This window comes from Eleginops maclovinus, chromosome 23, assembly GCF_036324505.1.
Source record: "Eleginops maclovinus isolate JMC-PN-2008 ecotype Puerto Natales chromosome 23, JC_Emac_rtc_rv5, whole genome shotgun sequence".
NCBI lineage: Eukaryota > Metazoa > Chordata > Actinopteri > Perciformes > Eleginopidae > Eleginops > Eleginops maclovinus.
Genome location: NC_086371.1, coordinates 9,231,860 through 9,242,771, shown reverse-complemented (window position 1 = coordinate 9,242,771; position 10,912 = coordinate 9,231,860). Strand labels below are relative to the sequence as shown.

At 40.7% G+C, this 10,912-nt stretch overlaps 1 protein-coding gene across 3 annotated transcripts; it reads left to right on the top strand.

The window, feature by feature from the left end:
• Window positions 1-5,320: 5,320 nt before the first annotated feature.
• LOC134859468 (uncharacterized) lies at window positions 5,321-10,317 on the top strand. Of its 3 annotated transcripts, XM_063875975.1 has the most exons (3): window positions 5,321-6,504; window positions 8,159-8,216; window positions 8,551-10,317. In XM_063875975.1, the coding sequence occupies exons 1-2, from the start codon at window positions 5,668-5,670 to the stop codon at window positions 8,198-8,200; spliced, it is 879 nt and encodes a 292-aa protein (XP_063732045.1). In that variant the 5' UTR covers window positions 5,321-5,667; the 3' UTR covers window positions 8,201-8,216; window positions 8,551-10,317. The 3 variants fall into 3 exon arrangements, with proteins under 3 accessions (XP_063732045.1, XP_063732046.1, XP_063732044.1); XM_063875976.1 differs by lacking the exon at window positions 8,159-8,216; XM_063875974.1 differs by having other exon boundaries at window positions 8,159-10,317.
• Window positions 10,318-10,912: the final 595 nt, after the last annotated feature.

The following is a 10,912-nucleotide window of genomic DNA, read 5'->3' as shown; positions in this document are numbered from 1 at the left end:
CCCTGTTGATATCGTTAAGTTGTCATTATTAGTTGATGCATGTTAGTTTAATAAGAAAATCCTCTCAGAATGTTAGATCCAAAAGGCACCAAGTGATGTGTGCCCTCACATAGATGTTATTTATTTATATAATATGATATAATATTTTCAACATGATATTTATATAAAACCATTTTAATGCCTGTCAGTATCACTTCAATTCAGTCACAGGGAAAAAAGATGGCAACAGATCAAGTCTAAAAGGTGCTGAAATGTACTCCATGACTCTTCCAGGCAGTGCAATTTCAAATCCAAACCATGACAGCCATGTATAGCTCTTTCAGAGCTTTTCCTTGTATAATGCAAGTGTCTAAGAATGCTAGGGATGCTTCACACACTGTAAAGCCCCTTGAGACAAATGTGAAATTTGTTATATTGGGATATATAAATACAATTGATTTGATTGATTTGTAGTTTGCTAATTGCAAACAACATGTTTTTGGAGGATGTCCTTTTGAGTGCTAGTGACCGTTCTCTCTGAACAATCAGTGGTCTGCAGTGATTCAAAGACCCCTTTTAGTCTTGGCTCAGTATGCTTCGAACCCCAGCTGAGATGGTACTGCATAAAGTTCCAGGTACTATCCATATGTTAACTGAAAAAACGAGCAGCAGTAGAGCGGTACCTGGCAAAGGAAACGTTGTATAACATATTTCATTGAGAGGGAACTGAATGTATTAATGATAGGGCCTCTTTATTCTTATTGAGTGAGGTTCAAGGTCACTCACTGAGGTGGCCATAGCTATTTATCACAGCCATAACATATTTCCATCTTCTCAAACTGTCTCATCATAGCCGTCGAACCTCAACAGAATATTACTTCCGTGCCCTCTGGCTCAACTCACTTATCCAGAACTTCAGGTCGGAGGTCAACAGAAAAACCTATCTGAGATTCATAGTCAGAACCTCCCTCCTCTGTATGTCCTGCTGTTACAATGATTGAACATGTCACCCTTTGAATAAGCCCCAGATACCTTCTTACTACACTGAATGACTGCAACAGAAATGAGCAGACAAAAAAGAAGGGGTGAACATACTGACAGATCATATGAAGCTGTAGCAAGTACCCCTAGGAACAAGAATTATTTATTTAAAAAAATACTCCCAAACCCTATAATACCTCAAGCAATCAATGTTACTTTCCCCACCAATATATAGTTATATCATTATAGGGATGGGAATCCCCAGAGGCCGAATTACATGATAAAATGAAGATACTTAAGTCCCAAATACAAAGTAATATAGAGTCTAAACATTTCACAACATGTGAGAGTATTGCAATAACATATTGCACTTTATACTACATTTTTACTAAATGGAGCTTGTACTCATCATATTGTAAATCAATGGAACGGAAAAACGTATCCCCAATCAAATTAGCAAAGGGCTAACCTGATTGCTTAACCCATGACAGCAAGAATAGTATTACCAATGGAAATGCCATTGAGCAAATAGCTTTTTTATTTAAGTATTGACTGTTACTTTTATGCAAATGTTTGAACGGTTTTTGTGTTACAATTTGAGAAAAACTAATTGGTATACAAGTGACTGTGTCTACATAAACACGTTATGAAGTTAAGATGGTGTGAAAATATAATCAATTCATGAAACAATCAAACAGGCAGGTGGCACGGTTCAAAGTGAAAATACACTAAGTGACGTACTTGCCGGTGAAGTGAGCTGGAAACTCTAAATTGTGTTTGTCCAAGTGTGTTTGCCTGGTGATAGACTGAAGATCCGTCAAGGTTGTACCCTGCCTCTCGCCCAATGCGTGCTGGGATAGGCACCAACCCCCTGTGTCATTGAACAAAATAAGTGGATATAGAAAATGGATGGATGGATATAGTCAATTTAACAGTCACATCCTTCTGTCTGTCCCTCTTTCTCGGTCCTTCTCTCTATTCAGGGTTTTTCAGAATTATCATTTTCCCAGTGCTGCTGTTCTGTCACAAGGGTCCTAAACTCTGATACACCGTCAGTTCACAGGGGACCTAGTCCTTTTCCCCGAGCTTTAGTTTCAGTCATCAAGGCCCTATCCCTCATGGCTGCCGTCTCAGGGGAAAAGCCCAGACAAAGTGGCAGCTGTGGAATTACAGGAAATCAAGAGTAACAAGATAACTTTGAAGAAATAGGAGCTGCTGGCTCAGTCGTTGCAATAGTAATTATGTAATTCATTACAAAGTGCATACTACATTTGTAAAGGACTATACTTAATCGTAAATCCAACAAAATGTAACTAATGAATAGTCAATATCATAGTGGTATAGTGATAATTAACCGCCCACCACCTAACCCAGGCATGGTATTGTTTGATCTTCTTTCTTATTTTCCAGTCACTTTCAATCATTAGGGCTACAGTGCATTTAAATACAAAGTTGATATTTGAAAGGTTTTCTCCAGTTTTCGGCCTTGATGTTATAACAACTAAACTCTTGTAGAATCTCATTACTCTTCATATCCAAACTTATTCTGGTGATAGCCCTTCACAATTCAGAGGGTTCAATCATTATTTCTCTCGAAAACAGATTTTACTTACTGCCTAAGTTTGTCCTGGCTAAATATTGTTTGTGTTAGCTGCTGTTGCGCCTAGAGCCCGGTGAGGACAGTTATTTTTATAAGCTCTCTTCTTGCCTGGCCTGCAGCACACTTGCTATCAAAAATGTTCAGCTCACCTGAGACCAATGGCAAGGTCACTGGCGATCAAAAAGCCACCTGCTCCACTTCTTTTTTCAGGGTGGTAGTGGGGTCATACGTCTGGCTGGCAAATGGCTTAGAATTTCTTTGGTTTGGGCTGATGTGTCAATTGTGGAAATATTTATTTAAACGCTTTTTGAACATTTTTATCACTACCACATTTTATAAATTATTCAGTCTCCAAGAAGGTCTAATACATTGTTGAATGTGGTGATGCAGTTTCGAATAATGGAGTCCTACTGTTAGCAGGAATATTTTCAGCTTCTCACCATTTCTGTGTTCAGCGGGTGATTCGAGTTCACTGACTGAAAGCTGTAGTGTCAATGGTGTTGCAGCAGTAGGAGGGAAACATTGTTCACCAAATCTAGCATGTGATTGGCTGGTAATGATTTATCTTGCATGTACGGTTACAGTTTTTGATGTTTTAAATACGTTTATGCTTGCCACCATTTTATTATATCATTCTATGTCATCCAAAGCCAGAAAAATGTCCATCTTCAAAGTAGTTGATTAACATATTGAAATGCTCATTATGAATTTATGTGAATTTAGTAAACGGCTTTTATAGAAGTGCAGTATGGGCTTTGTTGGTGAATTATCACAAACTTTGTTTATTGTTAGTTCTTCATGCACATTTAGGGAATTAATTTTAATGATGAATTTAGTATCACAGCAAAACATTGCTTTTCTCTTTGGCAATCAACCAGTGTAAATTGAGGCACTCATTAAGACCAGCATTGTAATTGCTTGGTGGTGTTACACTTTGATTTACTGTCATCGATAAATAAATTACAATCACCGCTGTTTGATTATACTGTGTTCCCTATTCTCAAGTGATGAGATGAGGCTGTTAGAAAGTTAATGTATGATATACATGAAAATGTAATCTAGGATAGATGAGTGTTCCTCACCCTCTGTATTGTAATGCTACATCCTATTACTGTGCTGTATACAATATGGTGAGCCTTAGAAATTGGTCTGGCTTGGCAGATTTGACTCCAACAATAGTGAAGTATAATAATTCTGAAAATGTTTAGCCCAGTGGTGTTTTGTAAAAGGCCATTTCAAGAACATAAAGAGCCAGAGGGAACATTTCTTGGAGGCAGAGTTTCTTTTGTGTTGTATCAATTTCTTATGGCATGCTGCTGTTACCCTTCTCTAGTGGTGCATAAAGCCACCCAAAACATTCTTTTAGGAACCAACCTCAAGGGTTTTTACCATTGAGTTGTAAGTCAACTGCAGTGGTATTGTAAACTTCACACGATTCCTTAATGTTAGAAGGTTGTGTAATCTATCAATTCTTAGGAAAGCATGACATATATTGCAAAGCAGCATATGTCACATAGATACAGATGGTGAGCTCTAAATAAAGCACCGTCTGATTGTTCTGATGTGAATGTATGATGAATTCATGATTAACAGTCCACCAGACGCCAAATTAAGCTTTGTTTACGAGGACATACAATCAAATATACATATATCATCTTCATTTAAAAAAATAAATGAGCTTTCCAGGGAGAGAAAAGACGTCTAGATTTGCTTTTTAATCATCTTCAAGATTCAAACCTCTCAAGCACATCTGTCATATACTAATTAATGGAGGTGGCTGCTGAATGTACTGCCGTTTCGTTTATTACTGTATGTAATCGGAGGAAGACATTCAATGCAAAAGAAACAATTAACTGTTAACTTTTTAGAGAAACCATCTTCTAACAAATATATCAGGATTATTCAAACAAAATCTCCCAACAGGGCGAATAGATTTGTTTTACCCATCCAAATGTTCTATTAAAACATTTTTGTTAAATGAGGATCTAGGGATTCTTTCAGTGGCTCTACACTAACTGAAAGCATTGCCCACAGCATTTAACTGATGGTATCAAGCTAGGCTAACTAAGTAATGTATTATTAATGAGGGACAATTACCCATAATGGCATGCAGCACTTTCTGGTCATTGTCACCTATTAGCCATTTTAGAAACACAGCCTGTACTGCAGTGCTGAGTAAAATGTGCTAGCAGATGTAGCCACAGTCATTCTGTTGGTTAACAGATTAATAATCTTGTTTAAATTCTACTCAGGTTTAATATCAATAATGCACTATCCTTAAAGGTACAGTGTTGGCAGCTACAGGGAAAAATACAGCCGACAACTACATAGATCTGTTTGTTGCTTTTCCAACCACTTACCTACCCTTCACCTGCAAAAGCAGCAACGATACAAGGTCAGGGAAAGATGAAATCATAAAGAGTTAGAAAAGTACAGCAAAAGTGCTGAAGAAACACAACAGCGAGTAGGCAATTAAATCACTTTCTGCTGTCATAAAATACTGTTAGGATCTCAGTTTTGTGTTTATAGTTTATGCTTTTATTTTGAAGTATATCTTGTTTGGTCACTTCCTGTATAGTCTTTTTCACTTCCTGTCTGTCTTTTTTACTTCCAGTCTTTAGTTTCCCTCCTGTCTGATTGTCTGATCGTGCTCACCTTTTGCCCCTGTGTGTCTCCTCCCCCTTCCCAGCTGTTTCTTGTCTTGTGATTACCCTCCTCTGTATTTAGTCTGTGCTTTCCTTTGTGTTCTTTGTCATGTCGTCGTCGTTGTTCGTCCTTTCTTGCTGTTTCCCCGTGATGTCTTGGATCGCCCTTTTTCAGCCCTCCTTTTTCCACTGGTTTGTCTGAGTTTTAATTTGATACTTTTGCTTGGTTGTACTTTTTGTCTGCGTTTTTGTCAACAGCTTTTTTATAAATAAAAGCTCGCCTTCTGTTACGTTGGAACCCCTGCCTCCTCTATTTGCTTCTGCACCTGGCTCCTTCCCCAAATCCTGACAGTAGCTACGACACGACCAAAGAATGGACCCAGCAAAAACAAATTCAATAAGTCTTGATGGCCCACCAGGCAACCTCGACCCAGGTACCTCTGCTGAGCTGACCTCCACATCATGATGCAGCAGCTGGCTACCATGATAGATCAGCTGATCCCCATAGAGGCTATTCTACCTCCACCCTTAGCGCCAGCACCTGTTCCAGCTCCTGACCTGACTGGGTACGCTATGGAGCCTCGTGTGGGAACGGCCGAATGCTACACTGCCCTTACCCCGTCCTCCTTGTCACTTCAAGGCCTTCCCGGCCTTCACATTGTTCCCAGGCCGAGTCCCGGCCGACATGCTTCCACCTGCAGTCTGGCCCACTCCATCCCTTCCTACCCTGTCGGCGGCCCGGCTGACTCCAGCCACTCCTGTCCGGTCGGCGGCCTGGCCGACCCCAGCCCCGCCTGTCCTGTTGGCGGCCCGGCCGACTCAAGCCCCGCCTGTCCAGTCGGCTCCAGCCTTGCCTCCAGTCTCGCCAGTCCTGTTGACTCCGATCTGGCCTGTTCTGTCGACTCCGGCCTCGCCTGTCCAGTCGGCTGCAGCCTCGCCTGTCCAGTCGGCTCCAGCCTCGCCTGTCCAGACGCCTCAAGCCTCGCCTGTCCAGGCGACTCCAGCCCTGCTCTGATGGGGGTCCCGCCAACACCTGTTCGTGCTGCAGGTCCTCCGGAGCGGTCCCGCAACCCTCCAGAGGGGTCCCACCGCTGCCTACGCCGTCCTCGAGCATGTTCCTGTCGTCCTCCAGCCCGACCTCCAAAGACATCTCGTCGTCCTCCAGAGGCGTCTCGTCGCCCTCCTGCCCGTCCTCCAGAGGCATCTCGTCGCCCTCCTGCCCAGGCCCCCAATGTGTCCCCGTCGCGGCCTCCGGCCCCGTCTTCGTCGCCTTGCTACCGGGCCGTCCGCCGTACTACAGTAAATATAACTTAATTATAAAAAGCCACATGTACAATATGGGAAACAATCTGACATTTATCTATTGTGTAAGGACAAAGGGACATGTAGTTAAAATTACAGTTATAAATGTTTAAGGTAGAAAAAGGAAAACCAATCAAATTGTGTTCGCAATAAACAACTTTAAATTGAGCTTTATAAGTGCATAGCCTGGCCCTACCAACATATACAGTACTGTATTGATCAAAATAAGGTGGTGAATGTTAAGTGAGAGGCAGGCAACAAGAAAAATGATGTTGAAGTAGACTACAGGTATATCCACATGCATAAAAGATTTAATTCCTAAATGTTAATCCTACATTTTGGTTTTGCGGTAACAAACACCAACCATTGTCAAAGAGCGATCATTCAACTTGACTTCCAATCAGTATGTTGTCATGAGACGCATCCAGTTATTGGGGTCGCTGAATTTTCATCCGCATATGGTCACATTCCAAGTCGAGGAAGCTGGCTGTTTCTAATCCTAATGAGGAGTATTACTTCACTGGACTGATAAGGCAGTAGTCTGTGACACTCAATTTTCAAGACCCAAACCATATCAAGGAACTATCAAGTGATAGGATAGCTGCAGGACTAGTAAGTGAATGTCTAATTAACTTATTATACAGCATTTCTGAGCTGGCTATCAAATCCCTTCTCTAGGCACCAATGCATCCTTCTGACCTGATTTGATTGCACCGTCACATTAATGAGCTCTGTGATGTCCCACATACAGGCTCACCTCGCTTCCCAGCTGCAGCCAACAGCAAAGGGGTATAAGGGGTGGGGGGTTGATTGTGTGTGAGGCGGAAAGAGAGATACCACAGTTCTAATAGATGTACAACAAGTCTAACCAGCACTTAAATGCCCCTACTGGTATTTAAAGGTTAATTTGTTTGTTTCTGTGATTAAATAGCTCTCCATTAACTCTGTGTCTCCAATAGATGTCCGATAAGTAGTCTAACGCTGAATCCTGTCAAGAATATATTCTGTTAGTGTGTGCCTGATCTTGCCATGGTGATTGAATGGGGGAAGGGGAGAAAGACCGAGTCAAAACAGTTCATTTAGAGAAACAGGACCTGCCCTCACTGCTTTGTGCAAGAACACTGGGTGGAATCAAACCCCATTTGCTATCTATGGGTGTCATGTGTCTGTGCTGGTGGAAGGGAAGAAAGGAAAAGGACAATTTATTTTCATGCAAAATAAAATAATTTGCATAACACGCGTGAAACTCATTTGCAAGACTCCCCCCAAACTTTGCCTGAAAACAACCTTGGCAACAAGCAGACAAAAGAAGTTAGGTGTCTGTCACATACTGAATCAACCAGCAACAGTGAGGAATTTTAGATAGTATAACTTTAGTCAGTTACCTACCATCCGATATTGAGACTTGTCTCTGTGTTTTAAACCTTTGGGATTGACTTTTACCTATTGATTTAGTTGCTTGTTTAACACATCCTTGAGTATGGAGTATGTGACCGAAAGTATAACCAAAGGTCATCTCCTTAAGTTGATTGTGAAGGATACTGGGGGGAGATTTTGTTAGGATTACTGTCTCTGTGTGCATAAGCCCTGGGTTTAAACTCTCACTTTAACCATCTACTGTTCTCTCTCTGAATCCCTGCGCTGGCTGAAGTCAGAGAGGTTCACTGCACTGCCCCCTCCTGTATGGGAATGACTATGAATATAAATAGGTGAGCTCCTCAAGGTATTACAACTCATCCAGGCTTGGTAGCTGGTTGAGAATGTCAATACCTACATAATACTGGAATTGTAATTTCCCTTAGTTTCTAAAGGTTACAATAGTGGAAGTTTTCACCTAGGGTTTAAATTATCTTTGGCACCCTAATATGTCAATGTAAGAGTCAAGGATATGGCAAATGTATACCATAATCCTCCCTTAATGTAACACTTAGATAAATCTGGTATTTTAAACATTTGAGTAGAAATGAATGCTCGCTACTAAGTTGGTGCTGACAATTGATGCCAGATGTTTACATGATGATAATTGTCTCTGTTTTGTTTCAGATCACTTTCTAATTTAAAATTGTGTGTAAGGGAAATAGAGTATTCTTCTCAGCCTCAGGGCGCGCTCTGGTAATCGATGAACAATCTGAACTGGAAATACCCCTATTGGATTAAAAAGCTTAGCTCTATGCATGTGCAGCCTGGCATGTGAAGTGTGCAAATACAGAACATATTGCCTACCTCTTTACGAGGTCAACATCCAACAAGCACAATAACATTTTTGGGACTACCTCAAGGATCTGCAAGTGGATCACCAGCATACCTGGCAGGAAACGACTCAGCAAATACAAATAGGAACAGAGAGAACATTATCAGGCAGGAGACAAATCCAGAGACAGATATGTGAAGACAACGATGCGGTTTAAGCAGAGTAGGCCATTAAAATTCCATTTGAATCATTGCAATCTGCGGTAGTGAAAAACTGCAAAGCTGGGTAACACATAGGGACTGATGCTGGGAATGTGTGACTCAATCCTCCCCTGAATTCAAAAATGTTGCTCCTTCCTGTGATCAGTCAGCCCGGGGCAAAACTGGCACTGCTGGACTGCGCCTTAGTGAGAGAGGGAGAGGTGAGAAAAGGGAAAGGGGAGAGGAGAAAGATGTTGCTGTGTGTATTTGAGGAGGGCTCTAGGCCATGATACCAAACTTCCTTTGAACCAAGCAGCTGCAGGACTGATATAATATTTAATGAAATAATTAGATACACGGAGAATGCATTGGTAAGGGAGAGCACCTTTTTTATGCTGAGGATCTGGAAAAATGCAGCACTAATAGACATCATTTGGCGAGTTGCCATCATCTCTCAGTTTCTCTTCCTCCCTTCTCTGCGTAACGATTGCAGCCCAACTCTGATATTAAAAATGTATGCATTAATCCAGATTTTTTTTTGTGTTGGTAATATATTCCTTTTATTTATTTCTGTAGGCAAAGTCTCATTGTCAGCAGCATTACATTCAGTGGTTTTGCATTCACATATATATATATTATGGATGACTCAACTATTCAATTTAAAAGTTGGTACCATATGTCTAAAGTAAACATGATAAAATTACACATTGTTTATTTGAATGCTGGATTTTGCCAATAGGCTGAAGCTGAGATATAAATGCTTTGTCTTGTTTTCGTGTTATTTGTTGTCTCTGTAAGTTCTGTTTCCATGGTAATATTCCAATAATGGTCTTTTTAAAGTACGCATAAATATTAATAATTGAGATATGAAGTGCTACTACCTACAACTTCATGTAAACACATTCTGCAATTAATAAAGAAATGCTAATATACTACTTTTTATAAACTTGCTTTTCGTATCATGTAGAATATTTGTTGTAATAGAAATAAAGTAGGTATTTGATTTGAATAGATTCTTTGGGCGGTTACGAATTTCAATGTGATGTATTCCAACGTGTCAACACTCTCATCATTTCTGCTTACGCCGCATCCCCCTGCCAAGCGGTGCATATATCAAATCCTTACAGAAACCCATTGCTCATCTTTCCTTTAGCAAACTACGACACACCATGCACTGTTACCTAGAAATTCATATAAGATGAATCGCTTATATCTGAAGTGCAGGACGACTTAGGAGTTGCTGATGAATCTGTACTGGTTTACCATATAGCTCTCTCTTTTATATAAAAAGCATTATGTTATCCTGTTTCTTCTGATAGGAAAAGCATTCACATGACTTTATGTCTCTCAGTCCAACGTGATACATTTATGATATTATTTTTAATTATGTTGAACATGCATTAAAAAAAATACATCAAACTTTACATTCTCTTTTTTTTCCACCCAAGTACCCCACCTTATCTTAAGTGCAGAGATTACCAGTGATTTATACATATAATAGCCAAACCCACCGCAAGCTTGCTCAATAACGGATAGATGGCGTTGCCTAGCAACTGCTGCGTGCCATAACAGTGTACCTACTCCTGGAGGCAGACTCCATCTTGTAGGTTTCTCTGTCTTCTAATTGGCCAGGTGGGTAAACACTGATCCCTTGCTCCTCCATCCTCCCATTTTCCACCAGGGTCTTAAGTGACAGGTAGCAACAACATTATGCTAACCTTCTGAATGGGGGAATGTTCACAAATGCACTGCTACTGGCATGAAATGACAACATGAAGTATGGGGGACATTTACTCCCCAACTGCAAAGACCATAACTTAACTGCCTAAAAGTATCCTGTTTTCCAACAATACATCAACTGTGTTGTCCCTCATTCCCAATCAATTAGAAATTATTCAGGAGGTAAATTGCATGAAATGTGCTTGTGGCACTTCGAGCGCAGGGAAGTCAACAGGCTGCAGGGAGAGATTGGTAATTATAAACAAGTAAACAGAGGAGCTGAGCCGGATGCAAA